At 38.6% G+C, this 21,603-nt stretch overlaps 1 protein-coding gene and 1 pseudogene across 1 annotated transcript; both read right to left on the bottom strand.

Annotated features, from left to right (window-relative positions):
• Window positions 1-1,465: 1,465 nt before the first annotated feature.
• LOC143848853 (pentatricopeptide repeat-containing protein CRR2, chloroplastic-like) lies at window positions 1,466-3,021 on the bottom strand (annotated as a pseudogene).
• A 2,231-nt stretch (window positions 3,022-5,252) lies between these two features.
• On the bottom strand, window positions 5,253-21,603 carry LOC143848719 (RHOMBOID-like protein 1). Its single transcript, XM_077357718.1, has 6 exons — window positions 21,217-21,603; window positions 18,693-18,856; window positions 8,643-8,806; window positions 8,278-8,528; window positions 5,628-5,754; window positions 5,253-5,526 (listed from the first exon to the last, which is right to left on the bottom strand). The coding sequence occupies exons 1-6, from the start codon at window positions 21,486-21,488 to the stop codon at window positions 5,401-5,403; spliced, it is 1,104 nt and encodes a 367-aa protein (XP_077213833.1). The 5' UTR covers window positions 21,489-21,603; the 3' UTR covers window positions 5,253-5,400.

Raw genomic sequence — 21,603 nt, 5'->3', positions numbered from 1 at the left:
GTGTCTCTACTGTTTTAAAGAGGTGTCTTCAACAGACACGTTTTCTCTATAAAAAGAGATTGTTTCCAACGTCTTGAGATACAGTTCTTACATCTGTTTTAGAATCTCTCTTTAAACAGATAGACGAGCCTTTCATCTCTGCTGATTCGTTTTTCCATCTCTATTGAGTCGTTTGCAAAAACAGAACAGTTTCCTTTCTGTTATTTTTGTTTTCTTTTCTCTGTTCTGTTTTATTTGTTGGGCATTCGGAGTGTTCGCTGTTTGGTTCGGATCTATCTGATTGTGCACTTCAGATAGATAGCGACGGTGCGTCGGGCTGTTGTATCCTGGGGGTGATTGCGTTCGGATCTGTTGCACCGGAGGGTTTCCCGCAGAGGCGCAAAATCACCTTAAAGAGAGCGACCTAGTCCGTGCCTCAACTCGCCGCATCGAAAAGGTTATACTAATCATCTATTCTTTCTGTTTTTCACAGAAATCAGTAAACAGGTACGCCATATTATTTATATTAAGAGGAAAATCTCATAACAGGGGTTTCTATTTTTAACGAAATGATATATCTGCTGCCTTTTCTTCCCCGGGCCACCCCTTGTAGTTTAAAAAATGTAGTCATAAATACACCAGAGGGAGGGGCTGGGGAAGAAACTAGGCAAATATCACGTCAATTTTTTTATTTTATTTTTCATTCTGGCTTTTTCTTTGATTTATGGTGACAATATCACGGCACTCATGTTTGATAAATAACACCCCACTCATGTTTGATTAACAGCACCATGTTGGCCCACCCGATTTTATTAAAAAATAGAAAACAATGATTCTTTGAAATTAGATAAGAAATGCCATTCTGATTCAGACTTTCGGTTAAAGAACCCATAATTTTCCTCGAATTTCACCCAAAATTCTTGATTTTCTTAATTATTTATTATTTCACGAAATTTCGGCCCTTTTTTTAAACTTATCTCAAAATATTAAGGGCCCATTTGGATGCCGAGAAGATTTTGATTTGGATTTCTCACATTTGCAGCCCTTTTTGCATTGTAATTTGGATCCGATCAAAATCTTGGATTTCTAATTCAGCAACTAAAGAGTGAAAAAAATCAGATTTCCAAAAATGCTGTGGAAATAAGTAATTGGAAATTCACACCCTCCACTAGGAAGTACCCCTTCCCTCTCTGTCTCCCTCAACATGAACTGGCGGATCTCTTCATTTTGTATTCAAAATGAATACAAAATATGAGGTATCCAACGGGCCCTATTTGATTTTGATGTTGTTTATTTGTTAATTGCTGATGTGTTGTTTTTCATTTTTTTTTTTTTTTTTGAAATAGGTTGTTTTTCTTTTTTTTACTCGTGCCATTATATTGCTTCCTGATATCTAATCAAAATTTCTTTTTTAACTGATGCAGAATATTATTTGACATGAATGCCATTGTGTTCAGCTTCTTATAGCACATACACCTTACATGGATTAAAATACTACATCCTCTTCATCAGTAATTGAAAATTGTCTTTGGGTTGATAGATATCCTACATCCTTCATATGATCAACCAATTTGGTTACCAATTCTTATATCTCTTCTGTACAGTCATGTGACTTGTCTTCAGCTAAAAACCCATACCTTTCAGTCCTTACCTCAATCCAACTAATGGTAGGTTCTTTTCTTAAACCTCTCTCCATAAGCCCCTTACTCGCCGGACATCATCCCATCTACCTTCTGAGGCATAAATGTTCGACAACATAACATATCTTGCAGCATTCCAAGGCTCCAATTCAATCAACAATTCAGCAACCTTCCTAGCAAGATCCAAGTTTCCATGGATCTGACAGGCACCCAAGAGCGAACCCCACATTCCAACATTATCAGACCCTCCGGGCGCACTCTCTATCAACTCCATTGTTTCCTTGAGTCGATTCTGTCACCTAAGAACATCAATTAGGATTCCATAATGCTCTGACCCTGGACGCACCCCGTATTCCCTTTCCACTGAATCTAAGAACTTGCATCCCTCAGACACAAGACCCGCATGACTACAAGCGGATAGCACCTCGAGAAACGTTACATGATTTGGTACAACACCCACTTCAATCATTCTCTCAAAAATTAAGAGTGAATCTTTCCCATGTTCATTTTCAGCAAAAATCCGGTTACTAGTGAATTCTAAGAGACAATGTCTCTTTCTTGCATTCCCTCAAACAATGCCGTAGCTGAATTCATATCTCCACATTTGGCATACATATCAATCAAAGCATTGTGCATAAATACATTATCAAAATCCCATCCACCAACACTTCTCATAATGCGTCCAACGTTATGTTCCTCGTTTTTTTTTACATTACATAAGGTAACTTGCTTACTTAGCGCTTGCGCTAAGGATCTAAGGATTCAGTGTTGAAGTTGTCTTCTGCTTTCGATAAGAGCTAAATTTGCACAAGCACTAAGAATTCTAACAAATGTGAAAGCACTTGGTGGGATACCTTCTCTCTGCATTTGGATATATCTATTGCCTTCTCTTCATGTCCATTTTTCGCATACCCAGATACCAATGCCGTCCAAGAGACAGAATTCTTAACAGGCATTTGATCAAACACCCAACAAGCTTTTTCTAATCTACAAGATTGCATATAAGCAACCACCAAGGAGGTCCACGACACGACACGACGTCCCTCACCAGCATCTGATCAAAAACACTTGCGAGGAGTCTTCATCACCGCACTTCCTGTAAGAATCAACCAACGCATTACACATTATAAGGTTTAGTATGGCGATAAGTATGGACGAGAATGGGACGACTTGGAATGTAAGGACCCGGTATCTGGAAAGGGTTCTGGTGCTTGGAGATCGATCTGCTCTAGCTGGGAGGAATTTAAATCGTTGTTCCTAACCTATTCCGCCTGGCCATGAATCCAGAAGCAAGGATTAAAGATATTTTGTCGAGGGAGGCTTGTTCTGGGAAGGGGTTTTGGCATTTACGACTCAGAAATGATTTAAAAGATGAGGAAATACCGAGATTTGCATCACTCATGGGTATACTCGAGGATGTTTATTTATCTAATTCCATTGACGATAACTGGATATGGACCCCTGATACACAAGATGGATTCTCGGTCAAATCATTCTTCACAAGAATGAATAATATCCCGGAAGGGAGGGTCAACCGGTCAAGTTAAATTTCGATGGTAGTTCTATGGGGAACCCAGGCAAAGCGGGCATTGGAGGTGTCTTACGGGGTGTGATGGCACTATTATTATGTCTTTCTCAGGGCGGCCGGACATTGTGATGCAAATGAAGCCGAAGCAAGAGCAGTGCTCCTTGGCCTGAAATGGTATGCACAACATAACCTGGGGCCGCTCATTATTGAAGGTGATTCGGCAAATGCTATCTCATGGGCAGCAAATCAATGTCCTGGACCTTGGAGAATTGCAGACATCCTTGATGAAATCTGGGATATTATTCGATCGATCCACCCTAGGCTCGAGAACGGCTAACGCCTTGTCATCAACTCTCGCTAAGGAGGGGGTTCAGCGGATGGAGAATCTCATTATTTGTAATGAATCAGTTTTAATGGGATTACTGTGATACCTTGTCCCCTATCTGTCTTTGTATTTTTTCTGGGATGGAATAAAAATGTTACCTTTCAAAAAAGAAAGAAAGAAAGTATGAACGTAATTGAAAACTAAATACGAAGGCAAATGCATGGCCATGCTTGCAAGGTTGGGGTTGTTAATGATGTAATTATTGCAAGCACTCTAGTTGACATGTACTCCAAGTGTGGATGTTCAGAAGATGGTTGCAAGTTTTTTGATGAGCTTGAAGAATATGATACGCTTTTACTGAATTCTACGATTAATGTGTATTCTAGTTGTGGTAGAATCAGAGATGCTAAACGGGTCTTCAAAACTATGTAATTTTACTTTAGAAAAGCTCTTATTAGGATAAGAAAATGAAGCCATTTTGAAAAATCACTATGTTGAAGCTGTTAATATTATAATTGAATTTTCCTTTTCAAAAAAAAAATATTATAATTGAATTTGTCATCTGGAAAATATGGCCTATAAAATGAAGGGCCAGATTACAGTAAAAACATATGGGTGCTCAGGATTTTCTGTGATTTTTATGTCAAGATTTCTGGTAGCATTATTCCCCTTCAATGAAAGTTGACTAAGGATTTTATTTTGTTCTTCGTCGCCAGGATTGTGTGTGTTTTAATGTGATTTTCATCTTTAGTTCCACATTCAGGACCAAAGGTCCAAAGCTCCTCTGGCTACCATAAAACCAACTAATCTAAACCACAGCTACATGGTTAGTCTGTTAAACTTTTCTCCTCTTGGACATGTACTGCATGAATGTTTGCAATGAAGTTGTCGTGTACCTCCAATGGAGTCTGGACCAGGGTGAATTAGGGGTCGTTTTTTAAAGAATTTGGGTTTAGCTTTCATCATGAAATTTGATATTGTATGGGTCCAATGCGACATTTTTTTTTAGAAAACGCTCAAAGTTATTGTTCAAAAACTCGAGACTCATTGTTAACTTTTTTTTTTTTCGGGAGGTTGGCGATGCTTTGCTATTAGTAACAACCTTGAAGTAGTAGATGTGTGCATCATTGAGCTAATGACTTAATATGTAATGAAAGTTCGAATTTTCAGATGGTAAATGCTCAACATTTTGGTATCTACTTTGCCAATTTAATGGAGTAGGAAAGCAAGATATGACAGTTGGTTTTTCGGGTGCTTTTGGATTCAATGCTCAATTCTAGCGCGATTGTGTACTTGTTTTATGTTTTCATGTAAGAATTGTAGGACGAACTAAACATTATGTTGGTCTGGATGGTCAAGGTTAAAACAATGTATGGGAATGCACATTTTGGACTAGTTTGTATTTGCAGTCTCTAACTTCGGACGTAGTTGGCGTTGGAGACGTCTTGGGAATAGTTGGGTGCAGAAACAATGCTAATAATGGGAAGTCCTCTCTGTGTTTATTGAAGCAATCTTGGACTTAAGCCATGTTTCATGTGTTAATTTACTCAAGTAGATAATGTGGTCTGTCTGGCTTTTATAGATATTGGCATTGGCTTTTATTAGTCCATTTTTTCTTTTAAAAAAAAAAGCTATGGCTTATTAGTTCATAGAATATTAATTAGAGGTATTGTCGGATATTCTTTTCATTCAAGACCAGAGAAGTTATTGAAACCCAAAACACGATATCAATACAATGCAGAGATGAAGAATTACTGCAGAGTGCAAAAGGCTCTAATGCTAATTTTTGTTTTCATCTCTTTCCATATAATGTAGTGTCACATAAAAAGCCTTTTATGCCAGTTCTAGTATGCATCTCTTTCTATACAATGAAGAAGTGTTTCATAAAATCAGGAAAGCTCTATGGTTTACTGGCACTTGTGCAACAATCATCTACAAACTTCAATACATAATTCTTTTATTCGAGCATCAGACACGTTTGTTAGGAGGGGTAAGCTATAAGTTTTCCCAATACGTTGGCATGTTAAGTTCAGATGGTTCTCACTTTGTGTTGCCTGCAACAAGAAGTTGATGTGCATGTTTTAGTTTTGGGATACTGCAACATAGTAAGATTATGATAAAATTATAAAAGAGCAAGAGAGATTAGCAGAAATACCGTGCAGTCAATGGAACTCTCCTTGCAGCTCCACATTGAAGTAGGAACACAACTCAAATAATGGCACCAGGAGCAATGCTCATTTGCATCTACTCCTCGAAGGAGCATAATCAAACCAACAGTAAATCTGTAAAATTAGAGTGGGTTTAGATCGAAGTGCTCGAATACCTTGACATAGTAAGTTGTAACCATATTACCATGGAGAACTTTTCAACTGAAAACAAACAATATTTGAAATTCTAAATGTTGAAAATAGAATCAATAATGCAATTTTGACCGGGACATGCTATATTTTTCCTTTATTTTTTTTTACTTGCTTTTGGTATGCAGCATTACAATATCGTTCTAACTCATGCATTGGGAAAGAATTGATGGGCCTGCTAAAGAAGCTTCTCTCTCAACTTCAAGTGACTCGACATTCGCAGGCACTTCGTTTTGGATGAAGAAAAGAGGCCCGTGACACTAGTCCTGCAGAAGAGATTGATGAAAAGAGGAACACTGGAACAAAAGGTGGCAAGAAGAGCAAAGAACCCCCTCAATTATTGGCAGATCACAAGGGGCAGCATCCCTCAATTGCCTTGTTGAGAATGGGACTGAAAATTGAAAGGAAGACACTTGATGCATTTTCCTTCCATGGGGAAGATTCAAAACAGTCACTTTTAATGAATTTTGTTTCCTGGAACACAGATAGGTTGAGATTGACTGAATTTGGCTGGGCGAGAATAGTAAGAGTAGAGATTGAGATTCATTTGTCTTTGTGGATGGTAAGTAGACAATGGGAATATTTAGGAATTGAACTAGTGAGAAGGAGCAACACTACAATGGATGTGGCTAAGTGAGTGCCGAGGAATTCAATTTTATGAATCGGTACAAGTTTATTTGTTCTATATCACAATGTCATTGGAGAGGTGTCCTCGCGTCTTTTGGGGGCAGTGAAAACTAGTATCTCTGAGAGGCTGATGATGATGGCGACAAAGGTCATGAAAGTGGATGCTATCATTTTTTTATTTTATTTTTTGTTTTGAAAAATGACAATTTTATTAATAATCAGGGTGGGGACAAGATGTCCCACACCAAGTACAATAGTGGAAAAAGTAAAGCAGCTGTAGAAACTGCCACATTAGTTAATTTTCAGAAGCAACAACCAGCATGCTTTCCCTAAACACTACTTCCTTTGCTAAGATGTCCCCGCCTTATTAGCCGATCTTCTTCTATGTTCAATCCTGGGCTCCAAAATTCGTATTAGGTCCAGGATCTCAGCAATTAACCCTTGAATCCTCCAAGGACCCCAAGACGCATTCAAAGCCCAACTAATTACATTGGCTGATTCCCCTTCCACAATTATGTGCCTCAAATCATGTTCGAAAGCTCATGGAAGACCAAAAAGAAGGGTTCTTACTTCTGCCTCTTTTGCATCACATTCCCCTATCGGTCCCGAGTAGGACATAATGGTTGCTTCCCTTTCATCCCTTGTCAAACCCCCAATCCCAGCCTGGACTACCTAAGGAGCTCCCATCAAAGTTCAATTTTACCCAACCCGAGGGAGGTGGCTTCCATTTTGGCATCAGTTTAGTCCGGATAGTTCTGTCCCATATGATCGCCCACCAGTTTCACAAGATGTCAGATAATCCATAGGGGATTCTTTTTTTCACTTTTGCCTAGGAGATGATTTCCGCTCTGATAAATAACACGGTTTGCACTCCTTTGCGATTCCTAGAAAGTGGATGCTATCTTATGCCAAACCTCTAGGCATCAGGAGTTTAATATATCAGACACAAAGGTTAAGATAGAGGCATTAGCCATCTACACTTGGCATTTCTTGACACATGCGATTCACGAGGTGGCTTAGCTGTTGGGGCAAGAACCTTGTGGACTGTCGCAACTGGCATCAGACCATCCAAATCAATGAAAGATAAGGCATGGATATCAATGGGTATGTTAAGAGAAAGCATCCATCCATTTGAAAATATTAGTTAATGAGGACCACTAAAAGTCCTTCATTGAACAGAAGCTCCCCCAAATTTTACAACTCATGCTTCATAGAAAGTAATATAGAAGATGACAAATTAGAAGGTCAAAAAAAGGAAGGAAAGTAGTGGTGTGATTAGAGTAAATAAGGCAATGTGATCAAGGAAGAAACAATGCATCACGTGAATCAAAGTGAAGGCAAGAATGGTAGTCAATATCCACCATACAAAGCAAGATTCCATAGAGAAAAGAAGTCAATATTCTCCATACAAAGCAAGATCCCACAGAGGATAGCTAGCATGGAAACCAAGGCAACAATCAAGGCTTGCATCACATATTTCAAGAAACACACTTAACGAAGTTGTGATTTGATTGTACAATAGATACTCTTTATACTTTAAATAGGAGATTTTAATATCTTGTAAATCCTCGTCAAAATATCTTGTAAACTCTATAAATAGTGAAAAAGACATACGTCCAAGATCATCAAAGTAGGTGACAAAGGACTTCTCAATCCTTATGTTCTTCAAGCTTTTTCTTAAGTTACTATTTTCCTTAAGTAATCACTAAAGTAACATGCTTGTGAAACACGGTGTTAGCCATATTCCTCAGAAACACATTAGTCAAAGACTTAAATGCAGATTCAAAGCTACAAAAATGTCAAACGATTTCAGCCACGTACCCAACAATTAGAAGGATCAGAGAAATGACCGACAATATGTACCGGTATGTCTGTTGTTTTGGTATAGATTGACCTGTATTAGGAACAACCTTTCGACTAATCCATCGAAATTGAGGGCGAATCAGAAACACAAACCCAAGAAGAAACCCGGAAGCAAAGCCACCAATATGACCAAAGTTGTCCACCAATGGTAGGATTCCCACGGCTAAATTGGATGCAATGGTGAAAATGAGAATGAACAATGCAGAAAACTGAAAATATAAGAATTTAGAATAGTTAGATAAATGGTTGTAAGGTAAATGAAGAGCAAGCTACAATCTTTATGAAATGTCATACTTCCCCTAAATGCAGAATTTCAGGAATACCTTATTAGCATAGACTGTCCAATTTGTAATAAGTTCAGAGAGGATGGCCCCTAATAATCCAAAAATTGCACCAGAAGCACCAACAGCGATACCTGATTGGATAAAAAGAGCTGACAACAAACTCCCACCAACTCCAGAGATGAAATATAACAAGCCAATGTGCACTGAAAGAAGACCAACCAGGCTTTAGACAATCAGAAAAAGAATCACAGTCCAAGAATCGCAAACAACAATGCAAAGAACATTTGTGAATTAAGAGAATGCAGCTTGAGAAACTAAATAATCATACAGCAGAATTCATAAGTTTAAGATACTCAGATGGCCACTAAAACACAATCCTGTAATTCAAATTTAGGAAAACAATCTTGGAAACATTCACAAGCATTGCACTGGTGGAACCTAATCATTCCTCAGAGCTGTCCATACCAAACCAGGTAGAGAACTCATATTACTTTTCTGTCAATGCCTGGTTAGAAATATTTGAATATGTATAGAGATAATTTTGTCATCTCTCATGATGTATTTTTGTCATCACTCTTGTTTCTCTCTTCTAATCTCTTTCTTAACAAGGTATTATCAATGCTTTGTGATAAAAGGTAACAAGGCTAGGATTAGATCATCATCCAGGTACTATTCTCTCGTCAACACAGGCATTTCAGCTGATAGTGATTTTCCTTCAAGTAAATGTTGGATCTTTTCAATAGTTGGTTCATTTAATTGTTTCTTATATTTTTCTAGCAATTTCGGATTTTTTTAATATTTTATAAACTTTAGGTTTAAGCTTCTAAAATCTAGAACTTTACAAAGGAAAATGATAGCAGCACAGCCATGGATCAATAGTTGCGGGGACCATCTTGTCTTTTCTGTTTTAATTGTCTTGTGAGAACTTTTCGAAATTGTAATAACCTTTTGCTACCTCTTTAAAAGCTAAAATACAAGATGCCTTAGTGGAAATATCAAGCATGGTTGTGCTGATATCATTTCCCTTTTATAAATTACAAATTTACAAGGGAAATGTTACCAGCACAACCCATTGCCTCCTGGGAGCTTTTTGGGAAATGTAATAACCTTTTCACAGCTCTTTTATGTGTTTCATGCCTTCATCTTATGATAAATAATATAATTATAATTTTTTCAACTAAATTTAACTTCTTGTCAAAAACTCTTACGAGTCATGAGTCGAACCGAGTCAACAGTCCTAAAATTAAGAAATCGAGACACGGGTTGACAACTATTTATGTAATGAAAGATCGTTCTGAAGTGTTTAATGTGTTTTGTTCCTTTGATGCTAAGATTTCTCGCTAGTATTCTAGTTCTCAATGTTTAAAAACTCATTGACACGATAAGGAACTCGCCCGAGTCGACAAGGATTTTTCTTGGCCGCGTTCCGCATTGCACCACATCCGCATTCCGCGTTTTGCCCTACGGAGTCAATAAAAACTCCTTTGACTCTTCCGAGTTATGACCGCGTCAACCGCATTCTTGGTCGCGTCCGTGCCGAGTCGACAAGGACTTTTCTTGGCCGCGTTCTGCATCACATCCGCATTTTAAACAATTCTAGTTATAATAAATGGTTGTGCATTAACAATGGCTGTGAATATTTTTCTAGTTCTATTAGATTTTAACAGTTCTTATCTAGTCAGGCTATTATTCACGAGTCCTCCAGTGCACATACTTCTCAGCAAAATGGTGTTGCTGAGAGGAAACTTAGGTACCCTGTTGACATGGCACACACACTTCCGTTTCAGATGTGTGTGCCAAAGGCAAATTGGGCGGATGCTCTCCTCACATGCTATTTTCTTGCGAACTGTCTCCCTTCATCCGTCCTACAGAATTGTTCGCCTTTCTCAGTTTTACATCCCTCTGGCAACCCTTTTCCACTACTTCCTCAAGTCTTTGGCTAGCTTGCTTTGTTCACAATCTCGATAAGCTGGATCCCCGTGCCATCAAATGTATTTTCCATGGCTAGTCTCAAAATCAGAAGGGACATTGATGTTGTAGTCCTCAGCTTCGTCGTGTTTGTGTCTGTTGATGTCACTTTCTTTGGGACACCCATACTTTACCCTCCCCTTCCGTTGCTATTACCAGTTCCTCATGTACCTTCTTCACCCCCTGAGGTGAAAGTTTATTCTTGTGGTCCTCGGCAGGTTTTACATTCCACATGTGCAGATGGCACCTCATGCGCGCCAACTCCTCCACAATCAGCTAGACCCACATCTGATCATGAGGTAACTGTTTCTCCTTATCTACGTGATGATGCTCCTATTTTATCACATACACGTTCTTGTTCTGCCATTCACTCTCTTTCTGATGTGGTTTCTTATGCTCACATGTCACCCAGTTACCGTAAATTTTTGTCTTATGTATCCTCTGTTTCTGTTCCTCTCTTTCTGCAGAGGCCTTAGCTCATCCTAGTTGGCGAGTAGCTCGAAAAGCGAGGTTGGTCGTATATCAGTTTTCTGTGCTTGTAGATCACAGTTTTATTGGCTGTTGGCATGGTCGGGTAGGGAAACAAGCAAGCAAGTAGAGATGGGTGCTCAAGTCTAATCGTACTTGGCAGTTAGTTGCTCTTCCTCCTGGGGCTCAGGCTGCGGGGCTGCAAGTGGGTGCTTACAATCAAATACCTACCCGATGGGACAATGGAAAGAATGAAGGTACGGTTGGTTGCAAAGGGGTACACATAGACATATGGTATAGGTTACATGGACACGTTCTCCCCTGTGGCTAAAATTCTATCATTCAGAGTTTGATCTCTCTTGCAATCAAATGTCATGTCCACTTTTCCAATTGGATGTCAAGAATGCCTTCTTGCATGGTGATTTGCAAGAAGAGGTCCACATGGAGAAACCTCTTGGGTATGTTGCTTAGGGGGAGATAAGGCAAACCGTATGTTGGTTGAGTAAGGCCATGTATGGCCTTAAGCAATCTCCTCGGCCTGGTTTGGGAGATTCAGTGAGGCAGTGGTAGATTCAGTATGACACAATGTGCTATTGACCATTCGGTATTCAGTTCACAGACTCGGGATGGTCGGATCTTTCTGGTTGTTTACGTAGATGACATCATCATCACTGAGGGCAGCAGTGCAGGTATACAGAGACTGAAGGATTTCCTTCAGAAAGAGTTTTGCACCAAAGACCATGGAAGCCTAAAGTACTTTCTTGGGATAGAGGTAGCATAATCACGTGGGGACTATCTTTATCACAGCGAAAGTATGCACTAGATATATTGGAAGAGACAGGCCTTTTAGGAGCGAAGCCAGTTGAAACACCAGTTGAAACACCTATGGATCTAAACATCAAACTTTCTCTTGATTAGGGGGAGTTACTATAGGATCCAGGCAGATACAGACGCATAATTGGAAAACTGATCTAACTCACTATGACTCATCCAGACAGTTCTTTCACAGGAAGTGTAGTCAGCTAGTTCATGAGTGCGCTAAAGACATATGACTCGTCAGCAGTCACCTAGATTGTGAGATATCTGAAGAAAGCTACTGATAAAGGACTGTTCTTCAGAAAGCATCGTCACATGAGGATTGAGGGGTATTCAGATGAAGATTTAGCAGGATCTCCTGTAGACGGAAGGTCTAGCACTGGTTTCTGTACCTTTAATGGAGGTAATTTGGTATCGTGGAAGAGTAAGAAGCAGGAGGTAGTGGCCAGGTCGAGTGCAAGTTTAGAATATAAAGCCATGGCCTATACAAAATGCGAGTTTATATGGTTGAGATCATTTATATCTAAGATTGGGTTGCCTTACTCATCACTTGGTTTATTACATCGTGACAACAAGGCAGTCGTTCACATAGCATCAAATCCATTCTTCCATGAGAGGACAAAGCACCGTCACTTTATATGTCAGAGGATTCAAAAAGGGGAGATCTTCATTGTTTTCACAAGGTCAAATGATCGGATAGCAGACATGTTCACCAAAGCCCTAAGCAGAGCAAGGTTGAGTGACTTTTGTAACAAGCTGGGAATGTATGATATATACACTCCAGCTTGAAGGGGGTGTTGAGAGTGGTCATGTATTACATACCCACGTATGGGGGTATTTCTGTCATTTCATGTAACACACATATATATAATATTATACATATGAGGAATGATAGATGCAAGGGCTCTATTTATGCAAGGGCCGGAGAAGGGCCCTCGAATAGATCCACGTAATTTTAAAAGTCGGTTGAGAAACTGAATTCGGTTGCACTTAATGACGTGGATCTACTCTTGCATAAAGAGGGCCCTTGCATCTATCATTCCTATATATATATATATATATATATATATATATATATATATATATATATATCTTTTTCGCGTGGGAGAGAGATAACATAACTCTTTCATTCTTTATCGTCCATTTTCTTCTCTTCTTCTCTCATGGAAGATAGGATACCTCTAACAATGACATTCACCGCTCCTTTTTCCGCACGCCACCATGCCCTTTACTGCTCTAGATGATAGGGTTTTGCTAGACCCATTTTATGTCGCTTTAATTGAATGTTAGCCAACATAATTCTCAAAGCCATTTCCCTTAAAACTTAGTATAATAGGTTAATATAAATACGAAAATGATATTTTCACCTCATGTTTTGACAATGACACTCCTACTTTTGTTTTGCACCTTTTCAATTAGCTATTAAAGGTTATTATAATTCTTATAAAGTATCAACATACAATTAGAAAAATTTTAATTAAGTAGATATTCCATTATCAATAAAGGGAGAATGTACCACCATATATATTATTGTAATACATAAAATAATATTGATGAAATGATATATATGCACTCCCTTGTTTTGATAATGGCACACCACATTGCACAAGTCACTATTCGAATTGGTTGTTCTTATATTCTGTAACAACTTTTTAAGATAATAATTAAAGAAGTACAAAGTGATGAGTTAGTGGCATAGTGCCATTATTAAATCAAGGGAGTGCAAATATCAATTCCCTAATATTGCGAGGATGATATTTCCACCCCTTTTGTGATTGTCCCACCCTTTTGTAGAGCATCCCGTGGTGACTTGCAATGTCTTGATCCCATCCCGAACAAAAATCCCATGTGCAAGATCAAGGGTTGAAAAAATCAACCGTTATGGGTGGCACTATTAAAATTTCATGATTTAATTCAAATATTACAAATCTAGTTGAGACCTGTAGGAAAAAATCATGACTACACTTGAATCCCTACTTGAATGAAACGTAAGATTGGCATAGACAGCACATTTATTGCAAAGATGTATTTGACTCTTTTATACAAGCTCCCTTTTGAAGAAATATAGTAAACGACTAAAACAACTAGATCTAGGCTTTATAACAAGTGGAATTGGTGAAGCATACAATCACGCCTTCTCCAAGTGTATTAACTAGGTATTACAACTTGTAATAAATCATCGTCAAATGTGTCGATGCTGTATGAGTGAATCATATGCACTGTTTAAAAAATTCCCTAGTTGAACATTGGCTCTCCTATGTCAAATCGGTTTTAATCCACGGACTAAATTGACTTGTCACGTTAATCATTGACTCGCTGAAGTAAACCTGGTATTACCATGGGTTGGCTCTTGTCCGGGTACATGCTTTGAAATATTGATAGTATGTTTAGAGGTTTATGCATCAATCGTTCTGATACAGATTTGATAGATTCAAATCTATATCTGAAGAAAAGTTGCAGGAAAAACAGAGTAAAATGAGAGGAGGGAAGGGAAGAAGAAGAAGAAGAAGAGGAAAAGACAAAAGTATTTCGTTATTCTCTGCCCTTTTTTACATCAGTGATGCTCTTTTATGGAGAAGTTGTCACTGTCAGTTACTTACCAATGGCTGACACTAATTGATTCTCTTACAACTGGCATATTCTCTTCTAGAAACTGAAACTAACTAATCTCTCATTTACTACCTAATTACCATCATTACTTAGTAACAACATAATCTCTCATCCAAATCGGTTGTTCCTTATTCCTTCCTCTTTGATTGTGTTGCAGGTTAGCATTCCTTTCTTCACTTCTCTGACTCATCTCTGGTTTAGTGGAGAGTGATCGATCTGAATGGCAATCATTGCCGTCCCCTTGGAAACAAACCTTGTCCTCAAGGTTTAAGTAGGGGTAATCGTTTTGCAAGTCATTCAAATTTTCCCAGGAAGAGTCTTCTGGAAGAAGACCATGCCATTGTACCAGGACCTGTTGAAGGGGTTTGTCATTTTGCAGGATAGTCCGTGTTCCCACAATAGCGAGAGGTGAGATAACTGGCAGATTATCAACACTCTGAGTGGGTAAATTGCAAATGATTTGTGGGAAAGGACCATAGTAAGGCTTGAATAACGAAATATGGAATACAGGGTGGATTTTACTATGCTCAGGAAGTTTCAATTTGTAGGCAACGCTTCCCACTCCGGATTCAATTTCAAATGGTCCATAAAATCTCTTGCTGAGTTTGTGTGAAGCTCTGGTAGCAACTGAATGTTGTCTGTAAGGTTGTAGCTTCAACAAGACCCAGCTGCCCACCTTAAAGTGCTTATCAAGACGTTTCTGATAGGCTAAAATTTTCAGTCGTGCTTGAGCCTGGATCAAATTCATCTTAAGTTGACTCAGAATTGTATCCCGGTGACTCAGTTCATCGTCGACAGCTTCAATCACAGAGGACCCTGGAATATATGATGGTAATGTTGGCGGCTTTCGACCATACACAGATTCGAATGGGGTCATTTTAGTGGCAGAGTGGAACGATGTATTGTAGGAATACTCTGCCCAGAGTAAATAGGACTGCCAATGTTTGGGGCTGTCTTGTGAAAAGCCCTCAAATACTGGGTAACAATCCAGAGCCTCCCATCGCTGGTTTATTCCAAGGTGGCTTCCATGCTCGTTTCATGTCCTCATATTTCTGCTCATAGATTCGAGCGAGCGAAAATGCTTGCAAGAGAGAAGTTGGATGTTGGACCAACAGCTCACGTTTGAGATCTGGTTTTAACCCAGAAATGAAAAAACTGATGAGAAATGTCTCAGGAAGACCACTAACCTTGTTAGAGTGATCCTCGAATCTGAATTGATACTCCTCAACGGAGGAGGTCTGATGTAATTTGGCCAAAGCGCCTTTGTGATCTTCGTAGAGAGATGGCCCGAATCTTAATTGGATGGCATCCAGAAATCCTTTCCATGAATTGATGAGTTTATTGTTTTGAGCCCATTGAAACCAAGATAAAGCAGGTCCTTCCAAATTGAATGAACTGATTTGCAATTGCTGATCCTCCGGCGTACTGTAATAGTTGAAAAATTGTTCAACCTTAAATGACCAGCCAATTGGATCGGATCCATCGAATTTGGGAACATCCATGCGGATAAATCGACTGTAATTGGGCGAAATTGCAACGATTCCATCCTCTGAACTGCTTGCAGAATGATCTTCTCCACTAGTTTGTTGGAAAGAAGCGGGTTGGGAACGAGCTTGTAACTGTTTTATCATGGCGACGAGTTCGTCGTGTTGCTGAGATTGAACAAGACGCAGATCATTGAGCTGTTGTTGGTATTGCTTGAATTGTTCATCCATCTTTGCCTGAGCGCATGTGTTATCAGCCATCGGAGATGAACGGGATCAATGAAAGCACCAATGATACAGATTTGATAGATTCAAATCTATATCTGAAGAAAAGTTGCAGGAAAAACAGAGTAAAATGAGAGAAGAGGGAAGGGAAGAAGAAGAAGAAGAAGAAGAAGAAGAAGAGGAAAAGACAAAAGTATTTCGTTATTCTCTGCCCTTTTTTACATCAGTGATGCTCTTTTATGGAGAAGCTGTCACTGTCAGTTACTTACCAATGGCTGACACTAATTGATTCTCTTACAACTGGCATATTCTCTTCTAGAAACTGAAACTAACTAATCTCTCATTTACTACCTAATTACCATCATTACTTAGTAACAACATAATCTCTCATCCAAATCGGTTGTTGTTTATTCCTTCCTCTTTGATTGTGTTGCAGGTTAGCATTCCTTTCTTCACTTCTCTGACTCATCTCTGGTTTAGTGGAGAGTGATCGATCTGAATGGCTATCACGTTCCATCAACTTTTATGCTCCAATGATGCAACTTGAAACAAGAGCATGTGAAGAAACTATTTTTAGACTTTTCAGTGATTACATTAGTTTTTTGTGTAATGATATGATTTGAGATGAGAGTCATCAACAATAAGGTGGTAAATTAAAAAAAATGATAAATGGCCAGCCATAGTTATTAGAAATACAAACTGGGCTGGGTGCACTGGCCAACCATAGTTGCTAGAAATACAAACTAGGCTGGGTGCACTGTCCTGAGAAAAGTTTCTGCTATTTTCTACATTTAACTTGAATTTCACGCGGGAGAAAAATAATTAGTTAATAGATCATAATACATGCATAATAACAATCACACATACTATCTACTATCTTGGGTTCTTAGCCCCCTGAGAAATCATAAAATCTTACTTTCTTAATACTCAGACTAACATTTTTCAATACCAACCACCAAGCCACAGAATATAATATTTACTACTAATCCTTGAGTTTCAGTCAATTATTCGAGATAAATCAATGTAAAATATTATTGTGAAAGATGTAAAGCAAGACTTTAGAACCAGAATATTATTGTGAAGGGTTTACTACTATCTTGCATTATGGAAGGGTTTCCTATCAAGAGGGAAGGATTTCACATTCTAGAACAAAGGTTTCCAAATATTTCTAGGAAACTCTGGAGAAATTGGTAAGGACATTTAGGAAATGGACACAATGACTCGAAGAGTTTCCTATAACTATGGCCACACTTGCTTGGGCATCTTCAGAGGTCTTCACAACAACACTGTGAGCAGCTACAATAGCAAGGATCAAGATCTTAATTTCCCCTGTGATATTGCAATGTAATGAAATTCTAATTTTATACTTGGCCTCTTTTCAAAAATACATTTGCAATTTGTTTCTCTTCAGCCTGAATTCTGAAAAGTACTGGATTTTATACTTAGCCCTTTTTCAAAAATACATTTGCAATTTGTTTCCCATTAACCTGAGCTCTAAAAAGTACTGTGCTTTCCCATTTGTGAATTGTGATCCCGGTAAATTAGAGATATTACGATCTGATTGTAATAACTGATTGTTGAGTCGTGAACGTGTGATCTGACTACTCTTTTCTTTTATCCTCTAGAATCTGTCAAGTCATTTAGGATAGAACACAACACAAAAAAGGATCAACTAAGTTGAGAAATCAATCAAGTTTAGAAATTCAACTCAGAGTCAAGAACTCATCAAGTTGGATTTCAGTAACAGGTAATGTAAACCTAATAACTATGAAAAACATCAAAATAATATCATTATATGCAGCAGCAAGTCATTAGGTTGAGGGGATCGAGCATTGAAACAAATTAACATAAATAATATAAATTTCCATCCTATAGGAGTTAGATTGCATAGTTTATAATCTATAGAAAGACTTACATTCATTAAGAGTTGATATACCTAACCCACCCCCTCTGCCCCCACAAAAATAATGAATAGTATAGTTACCATGTTGTCAGTGTGCAAGTTTGTATGTGTTTATATATATATATATATATATATATATATATATATATATATATATATATGAGCTGGAATTTGTACCAATATCCAAATGGAGCAAACCACTGCTATTCCATGCATGAACAAATACAACAACTGATATGTCATGTGCATTCACAACAAAGCAGATTACTGGAGTAACTATATAACTTCACAACACCAATATCCAAATGGAGCAAACCACTGCTATTCCATGCATGAACAAATACAACAATTGATATGTCATGGGCATTCAATACAAAGTTAGATTACTGAAGTAACTATATAACTTCACAACAAAGCATGATGACTAGAATAACTAACATTTTTTTTATGACATAGTGTACCCCCACCCCATTTTAGTGCGGGACAAATCCCTATAACCAGAATAACTACTATAACTTCACAACAAAGCTTGATGACTAGAGTAACTAGTATAACTTCACAACAAAATGCTTGATTTACAATTATTGTTGAAGGAGAATATGATTTGATACATACCAAACCCAAATTCCTGCTCAAGCCGAATTCCAATAAAAAGAAGACTCAACATATTGACAAGTACATGGAAAACTCCAGCATGTAACCAAATGCAAGTGATGAGGCGCCATCCCTGGTGTCTATCAACAACTTTACTCACTTCTAGACCTCCCATCTTCAGTAGCCTGGAGTAAACATACAATCATTATTTTACAGTTAAAAAAACATATAATCATTATTTGGATATCATGTGTCTTAGCATACTAGCATGTCAATGTGTCCTCAGCCCAGCTGCTTAATAATTAAATTGAGTGGCAAATTAATCGTCACCACAGGCATCCCTCCTCAAGGATGAAGTCGTTCAAAGGATTAAATCATGAGTTCAGTTTCATTAACTAAAAGGAGACAGGTAAATATAGCAGGATATGAAGACTATCACTACAGAGAAAAAAAATTGATTCCTCAGTTCTCCATCTATACATGTGAAAATCAGTGTGCACATTCAACAAAGAAAGTAGGTTGTTTAGAAAATTAATTCTAGAGCACCTAGAAACCTTGAGTTACGTGTTTGACAGTAGGAAAACAATATACCTACACATAGAAAAGCCTCTCAACTACGTGGAGATCGAAAGATAATCATAAACTGTTCAACCAGAACTTGTCCATTACCATTTTAAAAAAAAAAAAACAGAACTTGTCCTTTTTTTTATTTTTAATGATAGCCAATTTATTTATAAAAGAAGACCGAGATGGTCAAATACAAGGATGAACGGAAAGATACAAATACAGAAGAAACACAATCAAGATGAGAGAAAATCAAGGAGGAAGATCATCGTACAATGCGAGGGCATATTTATCAAGCCCTTCTCTCGCAAGATAATTTGCAACCTCATTGGCAGATCTGCAAAAATGCCACAAGATAATAGCGGATGACACAACACGGTCCTTGATTTCATCAAAATATCTATCAAACCTCCAGGGATGCTTAGACCGGTAAAGAGTTCGGTTACCATAAGCGAAGGTGGGAGTCAAGTCGAAGCGTGCTAGCTACCCAATTGTGCATACTTTTTGATAAACTTTTCAACAAATTGGAACTTTTCCAACCACTTCCTTTCGTAAATACGGGTCATAAAAGAAGATCCCTCCAACCAAGGGATGACATTTAAGGGAGTCCCCTTCCACTACTAAATTCATAAATGACTTATGGGCCAACAATTTAATGACTTGATGAACTGCACAGACTTCCGCCTCCGATGCATCAATGATACCAATAGGACCTGCAAAAGCCCAAATGATCTCTCCCTTCTCGTTTCGCAGAACCCCGCTAATCCCAGAGAGGCCGGGATTTCTAATTCTCGACCCATCAAAGTTAAACTTCAAGAAATCCAGCGGAGGGGGCTCCCACTTCGGTGCGGCTTTAGGAATCCTCTCTACACCGTAGCAAATCTCCTTCCATCCGTTCCATAGATCATATGATGAAAAGAATCTGAACGAATGAAGGAAAGGTTTTCACGCAACAGATATTCAAGGCCACGAATGTTCCATATGACCCATAATGACCCGTCAAAAACTCTAGCATTCCTTTCTTTCCATATGACCCATAATGTTCCTAAAAAGGCCATATTCCACAATCTCAATCCAAACTGACAGGTTCAACCCAAAAAAAAGTCAGGTCCGGTCCAGTTCGGGAAGGAAAAAAGGGTTCCTCGGGTCAGGTCGGGTTCAGGAAGGGAAAAAGGGTTCCTCGGGTCGGGTCGGGATGGAAATCGGGTTCGGAATGGAAAAAAGGTTTCCTCGGGTTGAGTCGGGTTGGCCTCAACCAGACCTTACCGATCCGAGTTGCACCCCTCTGTTGGGTTGTTGGCTGTACAACCCATGACCATGGTTTAAAATTTCTACCGAAATCCGAAATTTCGGATTTCGATGGGGATCGAAATCGAAATTCACCGAAATTCAGAATTTCGCCAATTACGAAATTTCGGTGCGAAATTTCGTTTTACTGCCATTTTTTTAATAAATAAAAAATTGCTACAAAATTTCAGAATATTCCGATGCTTAATACCAAATTTTGGACCGAAATTTCGGTTTTCCGTGGGGTCCGAAACGGTTACCGAAACCGAAATTTTAAACCATGCCCATGACCAGCCATCAGAGTTATAAATTTCGGCCGAAATTTGAAATTTCAGCCAAAAGTTTATTGAATCTGATTTTTACATGATTTCCCCAAAATTTTCCCAAGGCCGACATCCGAAATTTCAACAGAAATTGCTTTTTTCACCCTTATTTACAAAATTTCTACCCAAATTTTAAAGATTTCCAACGAAATGGCTGAAATTTCCACCAAAATTTTATACATTCAGGTGGAAATTTTTTATTTCGGCTTAAATTTCCACTGAAACTGACTAAAAACCGTGCCTGCCATGAGGCAATAGCTCTTATAACAAGTGAAACAGCCAATTACTCCAAATTCTTAAGCTGTTAGAGTTGTGTTATTTAATCATTTATACTCCAACAAAGAAAAAGAAGAAGAAGAAGAAGAACTGACGTGATTGACGAAGGCCCGAGAAGGGGATTCTCCTTTAAAGTCTGAAAAGAGAACCGCCCGAGAAACGTGGCGATACAGGAAGGTGAATTCTTGGGACAATTGTTTACAAACATGGTGATGGCGAATAGGATGCTGTTTGCCACAATGATCAATGGCACAAGCCAAGCAATCCATCTTCCCTCGCTTGAATTCAAACGTGTGTTGATTGAATTGAACCCCAATGGATGGTTCAATCGCCTCTGATTGACCTCAGTGGAGGATCCCCTCTCCATTGGAGCCTCAGTAGAGGATTTGAAGGGAAAGAGCAAGGTGGGTTTTTTTAATATCGTCCGGTTTGACAGTTCGCGCCATTAAATGGACGGTGTGGATCACTTTATAGTATGGTCG

The sequence above is a fragment of the Tasmannia lanceolata genome, unplaced genomic scaffold, assembly GCF_043159265.1.
Source record: "Tasmannia lanceolata isolate RefF3 unplaced genomic scaffold, GAP_Taslan_0.1 ptg000016l, whole genome shotgun sequence".
Classification (NCBI taxonomy): Eukaryota; Viridiplantae; Streptophyta; class Magnoliopsida; order Canellales; family Winteraceae; genus Tasmannia; species Tasmannia lanceolata.
Note: the sequence above shows the minus strand (reverse complement) of the source record. Positions and strands in the feature narration are given on the sequence as shown.